A 27,637-nucleotide genomic window follows, 5' to 3' on the forward strand; every position below is an offset into this window, starting at 1 on the left:
AAGGTGCCATGTGTGAATCCCTTCAGTCGGGTTGGATATGGCTGACAAGGTTAGCCGATCCATGGCTGCGAGCACAGTTATACGCAGATTTGTGTGGTTGCGGAAGTTGGGTTTTGCTCCTAATGTGCATGCCCGTCTTCTCAACATGCCCTTTGATGGCGCACATTTGTTTGGCAGCAAGGCTGACTAGAGCCTTGAGAGGTTGCAGACCTCAAAAGCTGCGGCAAAATCTTTCCTTAGGCGGCCTCACGACAATCCACCAGGGAATTTCTCTTTGAAGCTTCCGGATCCGCTCCTTGTGCAGGAAATCTTGTCCCTGCTGGAGAAAGGCGCTATAGAAATGGTGCCTGTAGCGTAGAGGAACATGGGCTGGTATTCCCCTTGTTTTTTGATCCCAAAGAAAGACTGGGGATTGAGACCCATCATGGACTTGGGTTGGTTGAATAAACTTCTCCGGAAGGACAAGTTCAAGATGGTCACTCTTTCTCAAGTCCTCCAGGCCCTTGAACTTCAGGATTGGTTGGTGTCTCTGGACCTCAAGGATGCTTACTTCCATGTGCCGGTCCATCCCGCGCACAGGAAGTACCTGAGGTTTGCAGCTGGCGACTTGCACTTTCAGTTTCGGGTCCTGCCGTTTGGATTGACCTCCACCCAAGGGTCTTCAACAAACTCATGGTGGTGGTGGCAGCGTACCTCAGGCGAGGGGGGGATTCACACCTACCCCTACCTGGACGACTGGCTGATCTGGGCGCTCTCTCCCGAGCTTGTGTTGGATCATCTGTGTCACCTGCCGCACCCTCCACAGGCTGGGCTTCTCCTTGAATTTCAAGAAGTCTCATCTGACACCTTCCCAACAGTGCTTATACATCGGGGCTGTTTTAGACACGTCCTTGGGAAAGTGTTCGCCTCCCAAGGTAAGGACTCATCACATTGTGCATATGGTGGACAGGTTTCAACATGCCCAGAGCCTCCCGGCTTTCGAATTCTTAAGGTTGCTCTCGTGCCAAAGGCCCGGCTGCTGATGAGATCCCTGCAGTGGGCTCTCAAGATGCAATGGTCACAGTTCTCCGGCAGGATGTCGGATCCCGTTCAGATTCCGCTCTCGGTCTCCCAGGATCTTCTGTGCTGGGGCCAACAAAGGGAACTTGATGAAGGGGAGAACAGTTTTGGCAACCGTGGCCGGAGGTGACGGTAGTGACGGATGCTTCCCTCACAGGATGGGGCGCTCATGCCAGCGGCTTGACCACCAGTGGTCGTTGGTCTCCGTCTGAGTCCAAACTCCACATCATTCTGTTAGAGCTGCGGGCCGTCAGGCTGGCCCTGCAGGCTTTTCTGTACTGGGGGTTGGGCGAGGGAGAGGGGAATGGGGGGGGGGGATCGGGTCAGGTTCTCCATCCAGAGGTCAAGACTCAACCTTCACGCTTGGTATCTGAAAGGTTGAGGTACAAGGATTGGGACCTCCCGGATAATGTGATGGAGGTGCTGCTTTCGGCCAGGCGGCCTGCGACTAAATCCCTGTACCGTTGGCGTTGGCATAAGTTCTGCAACTGGTGCAGAGATCACAATGTTGATCCTTTTCAGTACTCCATTCCTATGGTTTTGTCTTTCTTACTTTCTTTGGCTCACAGGGGCCTTCAAGTGAGAACCATTAAAGGTTACCTGGCGGCGCTGCCTATCTTTAAGCGCTCGTCTGAAGAATGTTCTTATTTTAAGAGTCCTTTGATTTCTCAGTTTCTTAAAGGACGGACTAATGTATTCCCACCGCCCACTTTACAGGTGCTGGTTTGGGATTTGAATTTGGTTTTGAAGTTTCTCATGGGTGCTCCATTTGAACCTTTGCACTCTTGTACTTTGAGATTACTGTCCTTCAAGACTGTGTTCTTGGTTGCGGTTTACTACCGCTCGCAGAGTGAGTGAATTGCAGGCACTTTCATCTAAGCCACCATTTACTGTGTTTCACAAGGACCGGGTTGTACTGCGAGTACGTCCCTCTTTTCTACCTAAGGTAGTTTCTGAATACCATTTGAGTCAAAAGGTGGTTCTTCAATCTTTCTACCCTCCTCCTCATCCTGGTAAGGAAGAGGATGGCGACTCCATCGGTTGGATCCTAGGAGAGCTCTAAGCTTTTACATTTCTAGGATGTCCAGAGTCAGAGTGGACGGTCAACTCTTTGTGGCATATGCTGGACACCGATTGAGCCTTTAACGTCCGCGTCGACGACGTCAACATTTTCTCAGCCAATCATGACAAATTTGGCTCCTTCTGCTCTGGAAATGGGATTTGTACCATTTTCAAGACCTGATCACGCCACAGTCTTATCTTCTATTTATGAAGAAGGGGAAGATTCGGATCAGGAAAGACCTTTTGAGTTTCAGGGATCTGCAACTCCTGCACCAGAGGAATTGATCTCTGAGGAAGGTAGGTTGAAAGGCCTCCATGAATCCCTACAGAAAGCAAGTGGGTTGGACACTTCCCCAGAAGTGGAATTTGCCACACCAGACCCAGGGGAACATGCTGAAACCCCTTATAGAACCTTAATGGCAAAGATAATAGAGTTTATGGGGTGGTCCACACCCTCACCTGCTTTTCAGCAAGACGACCTCACAGACATCTTGGTCAAAGGTCCACAGGAGGATCCTGTGGTGCCATTTCATGCGGCATTACAAAGGAGAATATTGGCAAACTGGGAAACATCTGAGGTAATCCCGGCAGTTAACAAAAAATTATCAGCTAAATATAGGGTGTCTTCTGCTGACCCTGAATATTTATCCAAACACCCAACTCCGGAGAGTCTGGTTGTTCAGGCAGCTACTTCAGCAGGTAGTAAATCTGCTTACCCTACTGTTCCACAGGATAGGGATGATAAGCGATATGACTCTATGCCCAAAAAAGTATTTTCCGCATGTAGCATGGCATTGAAATCCATCAATGCTACTTGTACGCTCGCAAGGTTCAGCCACACACTTTGGGAGTGTGCTTAATCAGCGGCTGACTGCCTCCCGGAGGGAGAAGAAAGGGAAGCGTTCCTAAACATCATCAAGGATGGTAAAGACGCTATGTGCGAATCCCTTCAAGCTGGCATCGATTCTGCTGACAGCATCAGCAGGGCCATGGCGGCAAGTACAACAACCCGGAGATTTGCTTGGTTGCAAAGTCTGGTTTTGCTCCAGATGTGCAAAGCAGACTCTTGAATATGCTCTTTGACGGCTCTTCTTTGTTTGGTAAGAAGACGGATGACAGTTTAGAAAAACTACAAACATCAAAGGCAGCAGCAAAATCCCTAGCAGCTGCAATCCGTCAGACACCATATCGCCCCTCAGGAACCTCTTGGAGAGGTAAGTACTTTCGCTTTTATTCCACATTCGGAAAAGGCAGGGGACAGCCGGTTCAAAAGGGGTCAGAAAAAATTCACCCGAGGTGGACGGGGTAAAAATACAAAAGCCGCAGCCGCAGCAGCAGGTGCCTTTTTACCCTCGGCATCTGCATCAGCCGCCTCCAAACCGCTCTGAGGACTCTCTTCACAAAACACCAGTAGGGGGCAGGTTAACTCAACATCTGACAGAATGGCAGGCTATTAAGTCAGTTGCTTGGGCATTGGAGACAGTTGCCCAAGGTTACTGCCTGCCTTTTCTACGCATCCCTCAGAGTCATCCACCGGGGAACACCTCTCTGAAAGTTCCAGATCCGCTCCTCTTGCAGGAAATTGTAGACCTGCTAGAGAAAGGTGCCATAGAACCGGTACCTGTAGCGGAGAGGAACAAGGGCTGGTACTCCCCCCTACTTTCTCATACCGAAGAAAGACGGAGGACTGAGACCTATCTTGGACTTACGAGAATTGAACAAGTTCCTCAGGAAGGACAAGTTCAAGATGGTAACACTCTCTCAGATCCTTCAGGCCCTCCAGCTCCAGGACTGGCTGGTATCTCTGGACCTTCAGGATGCTTATTTCCATGTGCCAATCCACCTCAAGCACAGGAAATACCTGAGGTTCGCAATTGGCCGCTCTCATTATCAATTTCGAGTTCTGCTATTTGGGCTGACCTCCGCCCCGAGGATCTTCACCAAGCTAATGTCGGTAGTGGCTGCAAGTCTAAGGAGGGAAGGGATCCACGTCTACCCCTACCTGGACGATTGGCTGATCAGAGCTGTATCTTTGGAACAAGCTCAGATCCAGCTAGATTATGTCTGCCACTTCCTTCATAAACTGGGCTTCTCCCTCAATTTAAAGAAGTCACAGATGATACCATCACAGAGACTCCAGTTCATTGGAGCGGTCCTGGACACCTCCCTGGGAAAAGCCTCGCCACCAGAGATGAGGGCTCAAGATATTCTGCAGATGGTCACCAAGTTTCAAAATGCCCAACGTCTCCCAGCCTTCGACATTTTGAGGTTGCTAGGCCTCATGGCATCCTGCATCTTCCTTGTGCCAGAGTCCCGCCTGAGAATGAGATCTCTTCAGTGAGCACTGAGAACTCAGTGGTCGCAATTCTCAGGGAGAATGACAGACCTCCTTCAGATTCCAGACAAGGTGGCTCGAGACCTTCAGTGGTGGGCCTGCCAGAAAAACATCTTGAAGGGGGAACTGTTTTGGCAACCATGGCCGGAGATAACAGTAGTCACAGATGCCTCACTCGCGGGGTGGGGAGCCCATGCCAACGACTTGACCATCAGCAGTGTCATTAGGCATGTTGACGTGTCTACGGGGACTGAGGTGTGGCACCGGAGGGTGGAGTTAGGGCAGTGAATGCTCCCAGGGCTGCACCCCTGTGCACTTCTAAATTTAAAGGGGAAGAAGGTTTTTTCTGGTGAAAAAGGCTGTCTCCCTTTCCCTAGGAAAGGACGCCCATACAGTATGGAGGAAAGGGGACTAAGAGTACGTTAGTCACTACGGTGAGTTACTTATACATTTTAGTTCCACCCAGTCAGAGGTGGTTCATACCCATGGGGCTAGGTCTCTCGCCACCCCCAGGCACCTATATTAGGCTAGCTTCAAAGTCAGGACTAGCTTGGAGATCTGGCATGGATGTCATGGGATTGACCTCCACTTTAAAGGCGAAGTCCAAGTCTTTACAGTGTTAAGAAGGGAGAGAAAATAGCCCAAGGGATTTCTCGAACTGACCTTACTTTCTGTACCCCAAGAGGTAGAAGGGTTAAGAGAAACCACAAGGGGCTTCGGTGATGTTGACATCCCTGTGGAGGAAGAGGTACTAGAGGTTGCACCCTTTCCCGATCTGGCCTTGCCCAAAGAAACGATACAGCCCTCACAGAGGCCTTTGGTAGCCTGACCACTGAAGCGACTGGGTACAGCCAAGCTTGACCTTTTTTCTTTCTAAATAAGGGCTTATTATATCAGGTAGACGTTGCAAGAGCGGTCTTGCTCCGAGCACAGTTGGTGGTTCCGAGGTGCCATCAAAGGATTGTATTAGAGCTGGCCCGTTCACATCTTGCGGCAGCTCACCAAGGGTTGGGGAAAACTCCTGGGTATACCCAGATTGTACTGGCCTGCATTTTTCGCTGATGTTAAGAACTAAGAACTATTCTGGCTTGTGACTTCTGCCAAAAGACTGCAGTGATTCCAGTCCCGGTAGTACCCTTGCAACCCTTGCGGATTATTGAGCTCCCTTTCTCTAGAATAGCGATGGACATGGTTGACCCGCTCTGATCTAAGCTGGGGAACAAGTTAATTCTATTGATTGTGGACTATGCCACCTGATATCCTGAGGCATTTCCCCTTCGCAATAACACCAGCCAGCAGATCTTAAAGCTTCTGTTACCCTTTCTTTCTAGAATAGGATTCCTGATGAAAATCCTTACTGACCAAGGTACCACATTTATGTCCTGCTTAATGCAAGAGGTGAAGGGGTTTCTTCACATCAAAACCCGGCGGACTTCAGTTTATCATCCCCAGACAGATGGGTTGGTTGCAAGATTCAATCGGACATTAAAAAGAATCTTGCATAAATTGATGGACACCAACAGGAGAAATTGGGACGTCATGATACCCTGGGCTTTGTTCGCCACCCAGAAGACTCCTCCGGCATCCCTGTGATATTCCCCTTTTCAATTAATATATGGGAGGGAACCTCAGGATGTTTTAGACATGCTGAAGGAAAACTGAGAGGAGTGGGGGGAGGCCATCCTACCGGTTTCCCAGACTGCCTGAAAAATGAAAAACCATATGTCGGCGGTGAGAGAAACGGTCTTTGTTCTCCTTCCTACATATGAAAACAAGATGATTTGCAAGTGGTATGTACTCTATGAAATCTTAGGAAAGAAAGTTCCCTTGAATTATGTAATAGCACAGCCTGACAGACTTCAGAAAACACAAATCTACCATGCTGACCTACTCAAAGAGTGTAAGGTAGACCATAGTAAGGCAACCACAGTCACTATGGCTGCTCTCGTTACTGATTTGGAAATGGAAAACCAATTAATTTCCCAGTCACTACCCCTTTCCCAACAAGATCTTAGTGACTACCATCTGAATTTCCCAAAGTATTTTCAGAACAACCAAGTAGAGTTAAAAATGTCTTTCATTATATCTCAACACTGGCAGGGAAAACAGTTAACCTTAAACCTTATAGATTCCACAAAGCCAGGAGAAAGCTCATTGAAAGGAAACTAGAGGAGAAATGCTCATGGCTGATATTATCCTATTTGCCCTGGTTGCCAAACCCGACCAATCTTGGCGTTTCTGCATAGATTTTCGAAAATTCAACTCGATCTCCCTCTTTTGATGATAACCCCATGCCACGGAGTGATGACTTAATTGAAAAGTTGTGTACGGCTAAATACATTTCTACACTTAACAAAAGGTTATTGTCAAGTTCACTTAAATCCTGGAGAAAAACGCCTTTTCAATTCCACAAGGTCTATTTAAATTTAAGATTCTTCCCTTTGTCTTACATGGAGCCCCAGCCATCTTTCAATAGCTCATGGACAAAGTCTTAAAACCTTATTCCGCTTTCATTGGAGCCTGTCTGGACGATATAGTAGTCCAGAGTACCGATTGGCAAGAGCACATACACCATTTCTATTCCATCACCCGTGCTCCCAGAAAAACAGGCTTACGGGTGAACCTAAAAAAATGCCATCTAGCTCAGTAGGCCATAAAATATATTGGCTACTATCTTGGGAATGGTCTTTTCCAACCCCAGGCCGATACAATGAAGGCAGTGCAACAAACACCAACCCCTAAATCGAAAACAAATTTCGGAGCCTTCCTGGGATTGACAGGATAAACGGTTTATACCCCAATTACTCCACCCTGGCGGCTAATCTCTCTGACAAACTGAGGAACTCGCAACCACAGAAACTGACTTGGGATAAGAAAGGCCAAGTTAGCTTTGAGGGCTTGAAACGTATCCCCTGTCCGGAGCCAGTTCTCAAAATACTGGGTTTCAATAAGGAATTCCTCCTGCAAACCGATGCCTCTAAAGTTGGATTGGTTGCGGTACTGTCAAGAAAATGACAGTATTGAGCATCCAGTACTCTATACGAGCAGGAAGCTCTTTCCCAGAGAACAGTCATATGCGACTGTGGAACTCAAGGTCTTTGCAATTAAGTGGGCCGTGATGCACCTGAGATATTTCCTGGCTGGGAGGAAGTTAAGGTTAATTACAGATCATTTGCCTTTAACCTAGGAAAGACACTAACCCAAGAGTCATGAGATGGTTCCTAGATCTGCAACCTTTTTGTTTCATAGTGGAGCATAGAAAAGGAAATCAACAAGGAAATATGGATTTTCTAAGCAGATTCCCACTCAATACAGACGGAGAAGCCACACACTTAAGGGGAAGGGTATGTGACGAATCAAGGGTATTCGTCCCTTCTCCCCAAATGGGAGCCACCCACGTTGAGGCTAGGGAGGTGAGTCCACTCCACAAGACCCTCCCTAGGGGTCTGGGCAATTGTGACCTCACTGGGAGGGAGTCCCCCTTTAGAGGACAGGGACTCTCATTCCCACGGGCAACTCCCTGAGACAACCACCTTAACCGCATGTATGGGTCTACTGTCCATAATGAATACTGTGTCCTATTTGGCTTCAGGCAATGTTGACTCCAACACGCCATCTGAAAAAAGAAAGAATATCTCTTTAAGAAGTGATCAGTATGTAAATGGGACGAGTGTATCACAGAGGAGGAGAGAGTAAGGTGTGCAAAGGGATGCCTCCTGATGTAATTACGTCTTGGAGAAGGCAGAGCAGAGGGAAGCCGCAGAGAGCTCCAGTCTGAGATGCTGGAGCCCCAGCAAAGCAGTCAGCGGAGAAACCGATGCGAGGACGGGGTGAGAATAACCGTCCGACATGGTGGCGTAACCACAGTAGTACCGTGGTGGGCCAGGCACTCGTCTAATAACACTACCAACACTGAGTGTATGCCCTAAATACGATACACTGGGCACACCCACTTGGCACTTCTATAATTTCACTGTGAGCCCCTTCTCACTTAACACTCTCATGACCTTCTGTAACCTGTCATCATGTTCTGCGCAACTACTGCCCCAAACCAGTATGTCATCCTGAAAATAGCTCACACCAGCCACACCGCTGAACAATTCCTGCATAAGGCGTTGAAACACAGCAGATGCCGATGCCAAACCAAATGGCATGCAGCAAAATCAGTAAGCACCAAAAAGAGTTATGAAAATGAGAAGCCTAGAGTCCACATGTAAATTGATCTGATGGTAAGCAGTCGATAAATCAAATGTTGAAAAACATGTTGCTCTACCCAGGGTCAATAACAACGCATTAATATTTGGTAAACGGGTGCAAATATTGGCATTCAACTCTCGGAGATCAACGCACATCCTTAATCCCCCACCCCCCTCACCCTTCTTCACAAGTACTACAGGAAACAACCATTCAGAGCATTCTATTTCCTCAATAATTCCCTCAATTTTAAGTTTTTCCAACTCACATTTAAGTCCCTCTCTAGCCAAAACCGGGACGTTCCTCACTTTGTGCAATTTAGGTATTGCTCCCCTCTTGAGAACAATGCGGTGGGAAAACCCTTTAAGCTTCCCCAGCTTATCAGAGAATGCCTCTGGATATTTATCCCGCAGTAACTCGCCTTTTAGCCCTCCCCCATCTTCACAAAACCATCTTGAATACTCAACACTGGCACCTCCTTACCAGGGTGAATCTCGATAGTTAAAGCAGCTTGCTCATCCCAGCCTAATACACTTGTTCCTTTGAATGCCGCATAAAGCTTTCCCAAAGTGTGCCGCTCTCTAAATTCAATGCAAGCTTGCTCATAACCTAGTACCTCAATAGGGGCTTGTCCATAAGCACTGGGAATTATGTCGGAAGGACTCAAATTCGACACCTCCTTCCCCATCTCCTTATATGTTTCAGGTGATATCATAGTTTATGGTGAACCTGAATCCACCAGCATCTCCAAAGGGTGACGGTTGATCAACACTGTCACCCACGGACCCTTCCGTACAGCACCTTCCACATGTAGTATTACTCCTTGATTTGGTTTATCATACATTCCGGCCTCCTGGACCACAACACCTCCATCAGCCACCACCATAACCACAACACCTTTGGCCTGCATTTCACTATTAACTTTACACATACGTGCATAGTGTCCCTTGCATTTGCATCGCCTGCACTCAATATTGATAGCTGGACATTCTTTTGAGCCGGTCTGATGACTAAACCAACCACATTTTTTGCAATGTTCTCTACCGTTAGACACTCTCCAACCCGGATTGTCTCCTTTCTCCGCTCTCTTTCTAACATCAGTGCTGCTTCGCTTATACTGAGGTATGATTGCTTGTACCATGTCTTTGGGATCTTCCTTCTCCGTGACAATCTGCACACTGGCCTTCAACGCTTCAATGGCCCTGGCAATCTGCACCACTTTCTCTAATGGTGGATCACTCTCAATCCAAAGGTAATCTTCTGGCTGCTGGTTTTCATCATAATTTGGTCCCTTATGTATTCATCCAAAATGCCAGAAAAGTTACATGTAGCCATCAATGTGCGAAGAGCTGTAACATAAGAATCAATGGACTCTCCTGTCCCTTGTGCTCTTGAAAAGAACTGATAGCGTTCCAATACCACATTGATCCTCTCCCAAATCGTCCTTCGAAGGGATTGTGTCCTCCAACGTATTCCTTATCTTTATATATCTCCAGCTTGCTGGCCTCGGAATTTTTTTTCAGTAGAGGGCACTGCGCGTCGACGTCCCTTGAGCCGATGTCCCTCGACAGCTTCCGTATCGGCGCCAACGTCATCATGCATATAAATAGACTCGCGCAGTGTTCGTTGTCCAGTTCCGTTTTTCCGTGCTTCGTGGGCCTCGGAATCGCGTTGCTCAGTTAGTCAGATATATTCTTCATTATTACTCGAGAATACCAACTCTTACTCGATGGCTTCCTCATCCGAACCGACGACTCCACGGTGCGGCTTCAAAAAATGTCGAGACTGTGGAAAGAAAATGTCTTTGACAGATCCTCACAGGATCTGTTTGTGGTGCCTGGGATCGGAGCACCAATGTTCGGAGTGCGAGGACTGCAGGTCCATGACGGCGAAAGCCTTGAACGAGCGTAAGGGGAAGCTTGAGAGAGGTAAGACAGTTAAAACTCCTTCGAAAGTTTCCTCGGCAGAGTCGAGACATTCGTCTCCTCGCCGACACAGGAAACATTCTCGTTCTAGGTCTCCAAGCAGTTCCCAGCACTCTTCGAGATCCAAGCATTCGAGCAAGAGACGTTGAAGATCCCCTTTCTCGTCTTCTTCTGTTTCTCCGGAAAGATTCACCTGCCCCACAAAACATAGCTCTGAGGCTGAGTGGGAGGAATTCCGTAAAAGGATGCTTAGCATCTTCGAGAAAGCGGCCTCAACCCCCTCGAAGACAGCGGAGGGTGATACCCTGGGTGAAAGACCCGAAAAATCGAAACGCTGCGAGTCGTTGCACCCGGCGAAAGAAACTACTTGAGAGTGTCACAAACCCTCGAGCAAAGGCACTGTGCCATTGACGCCATCGTCGAAAGTCCCTTCGACGCATAAAGCTGCGTCAACGCCATTATCGAAGGGCTCATCGACGCATAGGTCGATCGAATCGACGCCGTCTTCGACGGTGAAAAAGAACAAACCCACGGCAGTCACTACCTCACAGCCAGTGGTCATACCCAGGGCCTCTAACACGACTTCGAGAATGTGATCGACAACCTCGAGTAGGATTCCGATCCTCTCGAGCTCTTCGAGGCCTCTTCCGATCTCCTCGACGCCTTTTTCGGTGTTTTCAAAGTCTTTGACGTCCGCGTTGATGATGTCGACGTTTCTCAACCAATTATGACAAATTTGGCCCCTTCTGCTCTGGAAATGGGATTTAAGCTATTTCCAAGGTCTGATCATTTCAGACCTTTGTCTTCAATTTATGAAGAAGGTGAGGATTCGGATCAAGAAAGACCCTTAGGGTTGCAGAGAACTGCAACACCTGAACCAGAGGAATTTACCTCTGAGGAAAATAGGTTAAAGGATCTTCGAGAATCCTTACATGAGGCAAGTGGGTTAGATACTTCCCCAGAAATAGAATTTGCCAAACCAGACCCAGGGGAACATGCCGAGACCCCTTACAGAATTTTAATGGCAAGGATTATAGAATTCATGGGTTGGTCTACACCTTCGCCTGCATTCCAATAGGATGACCTTACAGACATTTTAGTTAAAGGCCCACAGGAGGATCCTGTGGTTCCATTTCACGCTGCATTACAAAGAAAAATATTGGTTAACTGGGAAACTCCTTAGGTTATCCCGGCGATTAACAAGAAGTTATATCTGCTACTGACCCTGAATTTTTGTCTAAACATCGAACTCCAGAGAGTCTGATTGTGCAAGCAGCAACTGCATCAGGCAGTAGATCGGCATACCCTACTGTTCCACAGGACAGGGATGACAAAAGATACGACTCTATGGCGAAGAAAGTCTTTTCTGCATGTAGCATGGCGTTGAAATCTATTAACGCTACTTGTACGCTCGCAAGGTTCAGCCATACGCTTTGGGAGTGTGCTTCATCAGCGGCCGACTGCCTCCCAGAGGGAGAAGAAAGGGAAGCGTTTTTAAACATCATTAAGGATGGTAAAGACGCAATGTGCGAATCCCTTCAAACTGGCATTAATTCTCCTGACAGTATCAGTAGGGCCATGGCGGCAAGTACTACAACCCACTGATTTGCGTGGTTGCGCAAGTCTGGGTTTGCTTCAGATGTACAAGCCATACTTTTAAATATGCCCTTTGACGGCTCTTCTTTGTTTGGTAAGAAGGCGGATGACAGCCTAGAAAAGTTGCAGACATCCAAAGCAGCAGCAAAATCCCTGGGAGCTGCAATCCGTCAAACGACATATCGCTCCTCAGGAACCTCTTGGAGATGCAAGTCCTTTCGCTTTTATTCCACATTCGGAAAAGGCAGAGGACAGTCGGTTCAAAGAGGTCAAAAAAGATTCACCCGAGGTGGACGGGGTAAAAATACAAAAGCCGCAGCAGCAGGTGCCTCTTTACCCTCGGCATCTGCATCAGCCGCCTCTAAATCACTCTGAGGACTCTCCTCACAAGACACCAGTAGGGGGCAGGCTAACTCAACATCTGACGGAATGGCAGGCTATTACGTCAGATGCTTGGGCATTGGAGACAGTTGGTCAAGGTTACTGCATGCCTTTTCAACGCACTCCTCAGAGTCATCCACAGGGGAACAGCTCTTGGAAAGCTCCAAATCCGCTCCTCTTGCAGGAAATTGTAAACCTGCTGGAGAAAGGTGCCATAGAACCAGTCCCTGTAGCGGAGAGGAACAAGGGCTGGTACTCCCCCTACTTTCTCATACCGAAGAAGGACGGAGGACTGAGACCGATCTTGGACGAGAATTGAACAAGTTCCTCAGGAAGGACAAGTTCAAGATGGTAACTCTCTCTCAGATCCTTCTGGCCCTCCAGCTCCAGGACTGACTGGTATCTCTGGACCTTCAGGATGCTTATTTCCATGTGCCAATCCACCTCAAACATAGGAAATACCTGAGGTTCGCAATTGGCGGCTCTCATTATCAATTTCGAGTTCTGCCATTTAGGCTGACCTCCGCCCGAGGGTCTTCACCAAGCTAATGTCTGTAGTGGCTGCAAGTCTAAGGAGGGAAGGGATTCACGTCTACCCCTACCTGGACGACTGGCTAATCAGAGCTGTATCTCCGGAACAAGCTCAGATCCAGCTAGATTATGTCTTCCACTTCCTTCACAAACTGGGCTTCTCCCTCAATTTAAAGAAGTCACAGATGATACCATCACAGAGACTCCAGTTCATTGGAGCGGTCCTGGACACTTCCCTGGGAAAAGCCTCTCCACCAGAGGTGAGGGCTCAAGATATTCTGCGGATGGTCACCAAGTTTCAAAATGGCCAACGTCTCCCAGCCTTCGACTTTTTGAGGTTGCTAGGCCTCATGGCATCCTGCATCTGCCTTGTGCCAGAGGCTCGCCTGCGAATGAGATCTCTTCAGTGGGCACTAAGAACTCAGTGGTCGCAATTCTCAGGGAGAATGACAGATCTCCTTTAGGTTCCGGACAAAGTGGCTCGAGACCTTCAGTGGTGGGCCTGTCAGGAGAACATTTTGAAAGGAGAACTGTTTTGGCAACTATGGCTGGAGATAACAGTAGTCACAGATGCCTCACTCGCGGGTTGGGGAGCCCATGCCAACGACTTGACCATCAGCGGTCGTTGGTCTCCATCGGAGTCCAGACTACATATCAACCTGTTAGAGCTGAGAGCAATCAGACTAGCGCTGAAGGCTTTTCTGCCATCTGTACAGGGGGAAAATGTCCTGATAATGACGGACAACACAGTGGCCATGCACTACCTCAACAAAAGAGGAGGTGTAGGATCACTGCCTCTGTGCAGAGAGGCGATGCAGCTCTGGTTTTGGGCAATGCAAGAAGGAATCTCTCTATCGGCAGTTCACTTAGCCGGAGAGAAAAACTTGATGGCGGACGCTCTGAGCAGGCAGAGTATAGTCTCCCACGAGTGGGAACTAGCTCAGGAAGTCCTTCAACAGATCTTCACCCTTTGGGGAACCCCTCAAGTGGATCTGTTCGCCACCAGCATCAACAGGAAGTGTGATCAGTTTTGTTCAAGGGAATTTCCCCCAAGAGGAGCTTTAGGGGACGCGTTCGTAGTGGATTGGGAGTTTCCACTTCTGTATGCGTTTCCTCCAGTCCCTGTCATTCCTCAAATGATCAGGAGGTTGAGAAGGTTCCGGAAAGCCATGATCCTAATTGCCCCGGACTGGGCCAGGAGAACGTGGTACCCGGACCTTCTGGACATTCCCATCTGCCTTCCAATTAGTCTTCCACTCAAGGAGAATCTTCTCTCGCAGAAGGGAGGTCAGGTTCTCCATCCAGACATCAGAATCTTCAAACTTCACGCTTGGTATCTGAAAGGTTCAGATGCAAGGTTTGGGACCTCCCAGATTACGTCATGGAGGTGTTGCTTTCGAGAAGGCCAGAAACAAAGACTTTATACTGCTGCCGTTGGAACAAATTTTGCAGCAGGTGAAGAGAAAAGAATATCGACCCCTTTTCATGTGGTACACCAACGGTGTTATCTTTTCTACTCTATTTGGCAAATTTGGGCCTTCAGGTTGGCACTATGAAAGGCTATCTCGCAGCGCTATCGATCTTCAAGCGCACTGCAGAGGAACCATCGTATTTCAAGTTACCCTTAGGAATACAATTTCTGAAGGGATTAACCAATGTCTATCCTCCAAGACCATTCCAAGTTCCTTTAAGGAACTTAAATTTAGTCTTAAATTTCCTGATGGGTACTCCTTTTGAACCACTCCACTCTTGTTCGCTAAGATTTCTCACTCTTAAAACTGTCTTATTAGTGGCATTGACATCTGCTAGGAGGGTGAGCGAATTACAAGCTCTATCTAATTACAAATTGTAAACCCCCTCATACAATTTTTAATAAAGACAAAGTTGTCCTACAAGTGAAGCCTAATTTCCTCCCAAAGGTGGTTTCTGAATTCCACATCACTCAGAAGATTACCTTACCTTCATTCTATCCCCCTCCTCATCCGGGTAAAGAGGAAGAAATGCTACATAGGCTGGACCCAAGGCGGGCTTTGAGCTTTTACATCAGACTTGCTAGGATTAGGCAAGCAGACCAACTGTTCGTAGGTTACTCAGGACACAAATTGGGATTACCGATAACAAACAGACCATTTCCAGATGGATTATTTTGGCCATTCTGGAATGTTACAAACTGGCATGGAAAGAGCTGCCTCAAAATCTTAGCGCTCATTCAACCAGGAGTATCGCAGCCTCTTCGGCCCTCCAAAGAGGGGTACCGATTCGAGACATATGTGCGGCTGCCACATGGTAGTCTGCACATACCTTCACAAGATTTTACAACCTGGATTCCTCCTCTAGCCAAGAGACTAGATTTGGCAAAGCTGTGTTGCACTCTGTTCATTCTTGAAGGGAAACATGGCAATTTTACTCCCACCTCCAGTTACACACCACTGCTATGGGAGTCTATCAAGATAAGGACTACGTCGGAGGACACAATCCCTTCGAAGAACAAGTTACTTCTTACCTGGTAACGTTCTTTCCATGGGATGTTCCTCCGACGTATTCCTTATCACCTCTTCCATCCATCCCCTCAGTAAAACCTCCCTTGTGGTTACAGCTTACCAATTCATGTAAAGCAACTGTTAATGTCAAAACGGAACTGAGCAACGGACGCTGCGTGAGTCTATTTATACGCATGATGACGTCGGCACTGATACGGAACTGAGCAACGGACGCTGCGCAAGTCTATTTATACGCATGATGATGTCGGCACCGATATGGAGGCTGTCGAGGGACATTGCCTCGAGTGACGTCGGCGCGCATGGCCCTCTACTGAAAAAAAAATTCTGAGGCCAGCAAGCTGGAGATGATCTATCAAGATAAGGAATACGTCGGAGGAACATCCCATCTAAAGAACGTTACCAGGTAAGAAGTAACTTGTTCTTCTAGCTTTTTCAAGGCAGTCTCATAAGCACTTACTATTCTGTCACCCTCACCACCACCCGGAATGTACACATCCTCACCAGATAGATGGCGAAATATCCGCAGACCCTCTGTACCAATACAGTTCAACAGTATGGCCTCCCTCTCATCATTGCAAAAATGTGTGCCACCAGCCGCCCTCAAGTATACCTTGAAAGCATCTATCCACTGATCCCATGGTGATGCTGGTTCCCCCGGGGATGGCAAGAAAGCAGGGGTGGGGGGTCTGGCAACAGTATGTAGCATGATGACAGTATATGTGCTTGCCCCAGGAGCCCCCTTGCCAGCAGTGTGAGTATATGCTGTTTTACTCCGTCGTGGGCTCCATTCACCAACAACATAACAATAGAATAGTGCGAGCTGCAGCAGTGACTGTGTCCGCGCAGACTAGGCGTAAGCTTGCATGCTTCAGAGGACCGCAGCGACTCCTGTGCGGCTCGTTAATCTCCACCCTTGTTTCCGGGTAGGAATAGTGCTCTGCAATGGTTCGCTGCTGATGGCCAATCGCATGCATGTACGTCAACACAACGCCTGAACAGCCAATCCTCCAGGATGGACCTATAAGCGTACAACCTACGCCCACCTCCTCTCCGACTTGGGTACGCCCACACACCTCCTCCTGGGGCAAGCCTCCTTCCTCCGATTAGGTACGTTTCAAGGCTGACAGCGGCCAACCGCGAACCAGGTTGCGTGTAGGCTGCTACGACACCCAAACAGCTGATCCTCCCGGAAAACAGATTAAGCATGCAAATCACGCCCAGTTTTTCCTGCGTGATGCATCGATACACCTCCTGCAATACGCGAGCTTCCTCCTTCCTCTCCTTCCGTGTGAAATCCTCTCACACCGTCGCAGCAAGGCCCGTGGGCGCTGACAGTGTACCCGCGGGGCTGCGGTAACAGACTGATGGAGAACCTGGACCAGCTGACCCCTACACGCATGGGGCGGGGTCCAGAATACCTCAATGCCAGTGAAAAAATCCAAACACGGTGAAGTAGTAATGGTTTTATTCTGTTCCCCAACAATCAGCAGCCGACAGGGCCTCGGCAGTAACTCAACTGAGACACCTGGAATGTGGACCTACAAGGTAGAACAACATTCCACGCGTGCCAGAATACGACACAGAACTTGCGAAAGCTGTGAGGGCGATATTCGAACAGTGAACCAGTCTAACTGGACATATGAGGATAAGTAAAGAACGTGCCGAATAAGGTTGAATGTGAAATTGAGAGAAAGCTGAAACGAATTCCCTGGGAAGGAGTGAAAAAGCCACAAGAAGTATTTGTTGAAGAGTGGGAGAAGACTCCATAAGGTGGTGTAAAAAGTGTTGTGAATTAGGACTACAAAGTAAATCAAATAACAAGAGACCAAATCCAGTAAAAGACTCCAGGAGAGGGGGATTTCTAATTCATATAAATTAAAAGGAAAGAACGTGAGAGAGAATCTCAAGGAGAACCCTTATAAGATTTTCAAAGAAACAAGACCCAGAACCGTTCAGAGGAGCTAGTAGAGATCCTGGATAAAACCACAAAAGATTGTTGGAGGAGATCAATAAAAGAAACGGATTACTAAATAGAGACAATTGTATATTGAAGATACACCTGGAAAAAGTTAAACCCTGAGAGAAAGCTGGTGGAGAAAAGGCAGAAAGTGAAACCAACAGAAGATGAGACAACTTTAGCCTACTTTGGCCTACTTTAGTTCATATTTGTGGTAGGGTCAGGTAGAGTTAGTTTTGGACAGTGAACATTTACTTTGGACTTCCTGCCGCCAGATGAGCACTTTTACTTCCTTTTAGGTAGCTAAATCCCTATTGCGATGGGGGTGAGAGAGGTCTTTTCTTTATCATTTCATTAATGGAGTATTGAAATGTCCATAATGTGTCCGACTCCTTCTGTCCTGCCTCAAGGGTTACATGTGTATGATGCGTACATTTTCCAGGCAATTAATGTAACCTGCTTTTCCAACACAGGATTTTCTTTGGATGGTCTGTGGCATTTGTTACCCACATTACCTGCCAAGGCAGGGAATGTTGAGGGGCCATGTCTCTTGTTATGGTCCATTTTATGTTTTGTTGTTTGTTTATTTTCTTATTGTATATATGGTTTATAAAAACCTTTATATAAATAGCACACACTATACTTATATAATTAAATCCAAAACAATTAGATCACAGATCCTAAAATACGTAAAAAATAAAATAAAAAAATTAAAAATAAAACACATTAGTAGATAGCAGCACTAAATCTCCTCGACATCTCATTGGAAACGTTTAGCTGCTTCAGTCACGCCAACAGCTTTGATATTCACTAGTATAACTTACCCAAGTGGCCAAGCGTCTTCCCATTCCTCATAGATTAATTTAATAAAGTGCACTAGACCGATAATACATTTTGGATAATTGCCCATTACCAACCATCTCCAAAATACATTTGACCTCAAAACTTCGTTCACCGACATTCTAAAACAAGACCTGAGAAAAATTGATAGGCCAAATTCTTTTATATACGCACTCAGTAATTACAAGTTTCCAGAATACCCTTTATTTTCAGAAACGGCACTCTGCATCTTCTTTTGACAAACCTTTTCTAGGGCCCCAAACTGGATTGGCTCAAAATCTAGCATAATCAGTATTTATATTGTGCACCACTGATATCTGTATGGTCTTCAGACTCTCTAGTGTTTCTGAAAGAGAGTGGGTGGGTTTCGGTAGTTAGAAGGAAAGGTTGAACGCGCGATTCTGGTGCTTAGTGTTGATAACGCAGATCAGAAGTACCCTTAACACTGCATGTATCACAGCTTTCTAGGTATGATGTGTAAGAAAGTTAAAGGCTTTGTGTCGATAGAGGAAACCTTGGGTTTACAGTGTGGGTGTGTATTGGGTGAGTAACGTGGAGAAATAGAAGGACATGTGATAGAGCATTTGTTGGTCCTCGGAGTGTTCTGTATCGGGTGGAAACTCTCAAACTCACTGTTAAATGTGTTGGGCTTCTTTGTGGTTATAGTGAGCTATTGTCCTGTGTTGAGTTTTCCTATTGAAAATAAAGAGGAAGGCATTCGCTTAGGTTTTCAGCAACACCTGAAAGTGTTGTTCTTTGCTCGTTGCTGGTATTGCTTTCAGAGTACAAGTGGTCTGGAACTGGGCGATCTAGAGCAGGTATGGTGTTCCCTTAGGGTGTTTGTGTGTCCGAGGTGGTCCATTAAGAGGTACTGATTCTGTTGTTGCTTAATTTATGTTGATTATGCGTTGAAAGCCATGATTTTAGATGTATTACAGCTAGTGATCCCTTAAAGTGAGGAATTTCTCTGGTTGGGTGTTCCAAAGTTTGGCTACCGTAGTGGAAAAGGCAGAGCCTTTGTGTCTTTCTCTACAGATTCACCTGGTTTCTATTACCCCATCATTTGTGAATCTTAAATCTCTAGTTGGTTGGTAATGTGAGATTGTGCTTTGGTTAAATACTGTTGCTTGACCTTGAAGTGCTCTGGGGAGATGTAGAGTGCTTATTGTTATTATGGTATTTGTTGAGCGTGGAGCTTGCTTCGAGAAGCAGCGAAGCGTTTTACAGAGGTATACAACAATTGTAAGAAACCTGAAGGTACTCGCATCTACTCCTCAGGGATCTTCTGTTCAGGTGGCCAGAGAAGGACCATTGCTTTTGGATTCCGACCCTGGGGGTGGACCAGCGAGGCAGGATCATCTGGGCAAAGGGTCCTTGGGGATTGGCTAGAGGGTGCCAAAGGGCGAGGCACAGTATCCCTCATTTCCTGACAGTGATCCACCTTACCCTTCCTCAGCCTTCCTATCTATGTGGTCGGCACTGCTTTTAAAGTTGCACAGGCTATTTGCACTGTGACCATAACTGTGATAAACTGTTTAATCTTATTTTAATTCTATTTTAACATTATGTGATGCTTTTTAGAAAACATTTTATGTAAATTTTAAATTCAGCCAAACTTGGTGCCATAATTCGTGTCTTGTCTAACTTTGTGAGGGAAGTTAGTTTTTATGCATATTTAGCTAGTGCATCCAAGTTCCCAGTCGATAGCGTGTACTCGTTGAACTACACTTCCCATCAGGACCGTTGCTCGCGCACAGTTGCTGATACATTTCCAAGGCGACACAGGCCATAACTGGCCCGTGTTAGCGCAGGGCGCTGACACGCAGCCTGTATGGCCGGATAAACGATGGGTGCTTTGTTCTACCCAGACTGTTTCGAGGTCTAAAATAGGACAGTGAGCATGGTATACTACCAGTTGCACTTGTCCTAACTGATAATATTGCAGGCGTATTACATATTTTCAATAAGGTTTGTCTTGTTCTATGGGAATTATGTATACTCGTGACATGCTGTTAGAGTTGAGGAGTACCGCAGGCTTCTTTGGCCTTCGTGCATTGAATACAATGGGAAAAAATGGCATGGAGAGGGCCGGGACTTGGCCTGATCTAATCTTGAGGGCTAATGGGGATAGCCAGAAACTGTGTCTGCAGGGTGTACTTATCAATGCTAGATCCGTAACAGGATGGGGAGCTCATGCCAACGAGTTAACAGTCAGCGGTCGTTGGTCTCCGTCGGAGTCCAGACACCATATCAATCTGTTGGAGCAGAGGGCCGTCAGGCTAGGCCTGAAGGCTTTTCTGCCGTCTGTGCGGAAAAAGAATGTCCTGATTCTGACGAACAATACAGTGGCCATGCACTACCTCAACAAAAAGGGGGGGCAGGGTCTCAACATCTGTGCAGAGAGGCGATGCAGCTCTAGTTCTGGGCCATCCAGCAGGAAATTTCGATCTCAGCAGTTAATCTGGCCGGAGACAAAAACGAGGCGGCGGATGCTCTGAGCAGGCAGAGCATGGTCTCTCACGAGTGGGAGCTGGCTCAGGAGATTCTCCTGGAGATCTTCGCCCTTTGGGGGACCCCTCAAGTGGATCTCTTCGCCACCAGTGTCAACCGGAAATGCGAAAGATTCTGCTTGCGAGAATTTCCTCCAAGAGGAGCCTTGGGGGACACGTTCGTAGTGGAGTGGTCCTTCCCACTGCTGTATGCGTTTCCTCCAGTCCCCGTCATTCCACAAGTGCTGAGGAGGTTACGGAGGTTCGGTTCCCGAATGATCCTCATTGTTCCGACATGGGCATGGCATGGGTCTGTTGCACCACGCCACAACGGACCGACCTTGCGGTGCCATTAACTCACGCTCCACCGCCCCGCCCAACTCACCAATCAAAACTAACAAAATTGCCAGTCGACCCCTCATACTTCTCCTTGCACCACCAGCATCAAGGCAACATGCGCCATCACCGCCCAAGTATTTACACCCCAGACACTCATCTCATGGAAACCTTCTTTCCTAATCCTAACCCAGCCCTACGGGTTGTTCTTTTTCAGACCAGGCTAACCAGCCACAACTGGCACCCCGACCAGGGCCGCTAGCCACCAGCTCTAACGCGAGTCTGCTGCCACCAGTCTTTGGTAAGCCCCTACCCCCTGGCTTTTCTCATAACCACCTTGCTCCAACCTACCATCTGGTACTTATATACTTCTCTCTTTGTCCCCCCGCTCATTCCTTGGTACTTTGTCTCTTCATTGGTACTCCATGCTTGATCTCGCAATGTGTTTGATAACCCTATTACACCACTATGAATGTCAATACGGAAATGCCATCGTCAAATCGTCACAATTCACCTCACATCACTACTTTAATAACTGTTGGCTCAGCTTTGTCATGTTTCTCAAACAAATACTGCCATACAATATGTTGTATCTATACGAAATGTGATTAACCAATACAAAAACCATATATGAAATGCATATGATGTCACCATGCCGGATCCCTTCACTCGCACCATATCACCCCACTCGCCACAATCACAGCCTTGATAAAGACTTCGGTTGAAACGCGCGTCGGCTGTGTTTTTGCTTTCACCAATTTGGCACGAAAAAAGATAAATATCTATGTTGTCTTACCCATAAAACCAAAACTCGCATGACTCGAGGACTGGACTCTTACTACCAGATCTCCTAACAATTTGGACTACCAAATACAGCCAGCGCCAACTACTAAGGTTTGTCCATCCCCTCCAATTACCAAACCAATCGGGAACCTAGGAGTGGCTCCCAGGACAAACGATGTGCCAGGTGGCAGGCTAAAAACTACCAGCACCAACGGGAGGTGCGCAGAGAACCGGCGGTCCTGACGCCAATACTCCTTTACCCTCTGAAACTGTTCTTTGTTACTCGTCCAATCTTCTTCGTCCCAGAATGGTTGGCATCCACCCACTGAGTAATCTTCATTTCCTGCACACTCTTCATCTACTCAGTTTTTGTGTTTCTGTTGGTTATTTTGTGTGATGTTACAGTAACAATCATTGACTTGTTGCCGACGATTCTTTTGAAGCTCTGATAGTATTAGTGGCTCCTCATAAAGGGGTGTAGGGAGTTCCTGAACAGGCCAGGAGTCCTTGTACCCAATAGGGGAGTCGCTCCCTATGAGGTCCTGCTTATCACCACCCCTATGGGGAATGTTCGGTAAGAGGCTAGCCTTAAAGGCAAGGGCTCCCCTCTGGGGAGAAGTGACGAGATCCTGTGAATCATCACATTTCAAACCCACAAGGGTGGAGTTCCCCAATAGGGTGCAGTGCATTTTTTCCTCTTTGATATTCTGATGCAGAAAATACCTTTTTATATTCTATAAAATTCTTTTACCCTAAGGTCTAGGAGCAAAGTGATAGTGTGATACAATACACTTGACACAGAGAGGGGTAGATGCTAGGCAAAATATGAATTGGTGGGATATGTTGTATAGCCTGTGGGACTTGGGCATTATGTTATGCCTCACCCTAGCGGCATCAACAGTGCAGGGTAGTGTGATAAACATTGGAGAACATATAGACGTGGAACACAGTCTAAAACGGTACGCTTTACTTACAAATAAGTGGGTGCACAATAAAGTACCGAGCAGGGCGCTTCACCGTAGAAACTCGGGTGAAGAACATGTGACGAGTCCCTGGTCGTTGACCCAGGTTTTAGGGTGGTGACCAGGGAGTTATTCCTAGATCACCCTTGGACCCTGCTTAACATAGATCGAGGCACTCGGTCCCCATATTCACCTCCCTACACATCCTAAGAGTCGGGCTACTGACATTGTCACACCGGGTTGAAGAGGGTGGTATAATGGAGGAAAGGTGGACGTTTCAGGGAGGTACACACATAAGCCAAAAGCTGGTCACAGACTTCTATCAGACTGTGTGGATGCATTTTATGGATTCACACATTTTTCTTTACCGATTAAAACTTTCCTCGAGGTGTCCGTGGGGGTGGGAGGGGGGGTGGGGTGTTGGGGGTATGATACACATTGAGAATATCCAACCAGGACAAGGGTTGATGGTTTGTTTGTTTTATGCTGGGTAGCATTTTTATAGTGCAGAAGGAATGATTAAAATCTCTAGTATTTTGTTGAAAGCGGTTAGTGAAACACACCTACCGTTAATTCACACACCTGTTTTATGTGTTTGTCTGCCAGGGAAGCAGTGTTTCCTCGTCCTGCGTCAGCAGCAGTTTAATGTTCAAGCGCTTGTGGCTGTGGGAGACCGTGCAAGCAAGCAGATGGTTAAATTTGCTGCCAAGTAAGTAAGCAATTATATCCTGTTGTCAAGTAAACAATGGTGGGAACTCGGGCAGCCTCGGGGTGTACCGGTTTCACACATTATCATCAATGCCTCGTTTGTTTTAAAGTGTAGTTATTTAAATTGTCACTTCGCCATTGCACTGAATGCATTACTTCACAAAGCACAGAAAGGAGCACAGTCTTAAAATCCATTCTGGACTGCATAAGCACTGCTTTCCACCAGCAGTCCACATTGCATTCAGCCCTCCTAACAACTACTCTGGCATCTCCAGTACAGGGAACGGCTTTTGTGTTCCTGTTTTATTGCATTCAGATGTTAAGTTTTAATAAAGAAGTGGGTGGCAGAAAAGAGAATGGTGCTGCCTCTTCCCTAAAGCCTTTGAGGAAATTCTTCCTAAAGAAAAGCCCTTCAGATGTGCAAGTGTTCAGAGTGTACAGCATTTTTGCAAACGTGTTTCTGTTTTAAATAAAACTACAATGCAAAGTATTTATTTTCACAATTTAAAAAGGAATGCTGAACATAAAACGTTTTTATTCAGATAAACTCAAGAATATGCATAAAACATGTTTCCTTCGTGTAGGAATAATATTCAAAACAATAAGAATCACCAGCAAACCCTTGCCACAGGTTTTTTTTAACACACTTTATTTTCAAGATTAGTGTGCATCTCTAGATCTATATATATTCAGGATGCTTCTGTTGGAAGCGAGAAAGACTGTTTGGTATGGTTTATTAAAAGATGCTGAACGGTGATTGGAAGGCATCTTTACAGCATAAATGCAGAGGTAACAAAGGCTGTTTAGGACAAAAACTCTGCCAGAGTTACATTATTGACAATATAGAAAAAGAAAGAGTATCATACAAAATCAAAACATTACAGATGATGCAATATATTACTGGATATTAACTAGAATTTCTTTTTAACACCTTTAATGTTTTCTCATTAAAGCAAGGCAGTAGACGATGACAAGACACATCATGCTTATACTGTATATCCTGATGCAGTTGGCCTAAGGTGGCACATCAACTGTTTCTAGCTCCCGCCCTAAGCGTACCAAGTATATCACACATCTTATCGCTTGCAGGGATTTCAGCTTAGTACGCATACAAATTTAGCATTTATATAGCTAGGAACCCTCAGGTATCTGAGCGCTGCTTATTATACCCACGGTGTGTGGTGCTCATTTATCGACCTCGGAAGGATGAAAGGCTGAATTTGGCCCTGCCGGGATTCGAACCTGTGTCAGCAGGCTCTGCAGAGATGTCAAAGCAAGCGCTCTAATCGCTGTGCTATCGAACCGGCTGATTGTGTTTACACACAATTGTGTACCCAGATCTTATGGAGCTATTAGCAGTCATACTTAAACAGAGTCCTATAATCTTTAGGTTTAGTCAGGGGTGGAACCAGTTACCTGTAAATGTCCTCTTGAGAGTTACACCAGACCAAGTTCTTGCACCAATTATCCATCTTGGGAGGAAGTGTGGAGCACCAATGAGACGCAATCTGCCGCTTGACCAGCAGAAATGCTTTATCTGGAAACCTCCTAACATGCTTCGGAAAGTCACTTGCATACCCCAACAGACCGACCACTGGATCAGGCAATAGTGACTGCTCTATTATGCCTGGTAATTTTTGCGTGACTAGGAGCCAGAATCGCTCCAGTTGGTGACATGACCAGGAGAGATGCAGAAAATCAGCGTCAGCCTGCTTATGATGAGGGCAGGCACCCTTGGCGGTATGTTAGTTTCTGAGCTCTGACTGGAGTGCATTAGGCCATGTGTATAAATCTGAATTGTAACAGTTTGTGCCTCTGTTTGATGGAATCCTTCTTTGTCTGCTCATATGTAGGCCCATGTTTCCTCAATCGCCTGATCCAGGGCTGCTTCCCATAGTACTCTAGCCCGGGGTTGAATTACAGCTTTCCACCCGTTACCCTGCTGTACAGCTTAGAAATAAGTTTTCTATTGAGTCTAGCGACCGTCTCCTAGCATATCTAACCTCAGGGGGCTCTAAGATGGTAAATGTGGAAAACAAAGACTTCATTTTGTAGCGTATTTTAATGTACAGCATTAATTGAGTTAAAAGTTTGGAACTCCACAAGAGTGATGAAGTAACCATCCCTTAAGAGGTCTTCAAATTTAGTTTTCTCAAGCCAAGCTAGTTCTCTATGGCTGCTACAACATAATGAGGTGCCCAATCCCCATGTTTTGTCAATTAATATGTTGTCTGAAAATAGAGGGGCACACTCAAATTTGCTCTACAATTTATGTAATGTCCATACAGTTGTCAGCACCCTATTAATTTGTGTGTCGGGATGTGTGTAATGCCCCATAATGCAGCAACTAACTTAACTGGAGTGCCAGTTGTTCTTTCCAAAGCTATGTGTTCACCATATGGTGCAGTTCTGTACTAGTGATGCCTGTGCTATGAGTTAGTATACTTCTAAGTCTGGAACAGCAAGGCCTCCTTCCAGTAGCCGGTGAGTCAGATTGACACGCTACTCTACTCTCATTACCCGCCCATATTAGTCTTAGTAATGCTGATTTGGGTTTCCAAAAGTAGCATCTAGGTAGACTAATGGGTATGTTCAGATGTACAGCATCTTGGGAATAATAATCATCTTTATTAGAGAAATTCTAACTACCATTGACTGTGGGCACTTCCGCTAACTGTTGAGTTCATTTCCTGTGGTGGCAAGAGTCAGTGCAAAGTTCTCATCGTATAATGTATTGGTGTCGCTGACCACCTTAACTCCAGGTATCTCACCACTCTCTGGCAGCAAATACAACACCATGCCTCCCATGTGGGTGAGCTGGAAAAGCTTGGATTTCGACCAATTTTGTTTCAGGCCTGAATGGTTCAGAAACTCGACAAGTGTCCATTATATGGGCTGTATTAACCTCTGGGTCTTTGACATACACCACCATATCATCCGCATACAGGAATACAAGTACCTTTTGGGTGTAAAACTACAGGTCTCTATGCGCTGAGATATTAGGATGCATGCGAGTGGCTCAATTTGGAGGGCGACCAGTAGTGGCGAAAAAGGGCCGCCCTGTCTTGTGACTCTTTTGTAAAGCAAAAGGTGATGGATGTTGTTAACCATAAGGGAAGCACTGGGCTTGGTGGATAAGAGTTTCACCAGTGACGGAAAGGACTCTCCCACCCCAATACAGGACAATATTATGAATAAAAACAGCCATTCAAGAGAATCAAATGCTTTCTCAGCATAGAGAAGCATCGCAACCGCTTGCATTGTCGAGTGAATCTTCCCAAGAATATCGGAAATGCGTCTTAAATTGTGAGCAGTGGATCTACCAGTTATAAATCCTGACTGACCAGCAGTATCAGCCTATCCTTTAGAGGCTCCATTCTACGTGCCAAGATTCAGGAGATGGAGGGGCCTGTAGGAGACACGAAGCTCCTGATCCTTCCCTGGTTTGTGTATTAGGATGTTTGTAGACTTTCTCAGATCTTTGGGGATAGTTCTCTCCCTGCTAACTCCGGAAAGCAGAGGAGCCAGAATAGAGACATTGTCCATATAGAACTCCACTGCTAATCCGTCGGGTGCGGGCGCTTTGACCGCTTTCATCTCTTTAATGGCTTGTGCAACTTCTATTGCGGTAATCGGGGCATTGGGAGGTGCCTGGTGTTTGTATACTATCAAAGCCATCTGAGCCCTATTCAGAAACCAATCCACCTCAAGTGCGGGTCTGTGTACGTGTACCTGATAAAATGAGTGTAGTACTCTACAAGCACCTGCATGATATCCTCATGCCTGCAAATTCGCCCTCCGTTTTGTTGGACTTCTTCCATCAGTGATGAGTTGGACTCCTTTCCAATAAGCCTTGAGGAGAATATCCCTGAGCGATGTCCCTCCCCATAACGCTTTGCAGTGATTTTGCATTTTATGAACTGGGCTTCACGTTCTGCAAATTCTTGATATATGATATGGCATTTATAACGCGCCTAT

General features: G+C 46.6%; 1 protein-coding gene across 1 annotated transcript in view; it reads left to right on the forward strand.

The window, feature by feature from the left end:
* The window catches only part of DARS1 (aspartyl-tRNA synthetase 1), a 985,274-nt gene that overhangs the window by 330,918 nt on the left and 626,719 nt on the right, over positions 1-27,637 (forward strand). The window contains exon 6 of the mRNA XM_069616538.1: positions 23,558-23,660. Coding sequence (XP_069472639.1) covers positions 23,558-23,660 — 103 coding nt within the window. The remainder of the gene's footprint in view (positions 1-23,557; positions 23,661-27,637) is intronic.

Source organism: Ambystoma mexicanum, chromosome 9, assembly GCF_040938575.1.
Source record: "Ambystoma mexicanum isolate Mex_15411 chromosome 9, UKY_AmexF1_1, whole genome shotgun sequence".
Classification (NCBI taxonomy): Eukaryota; Metazoa; Chordata; class Amphibia; order Caudata; family Ambystomatidae; genus Ambystoma; species Ambystoma mexicanum.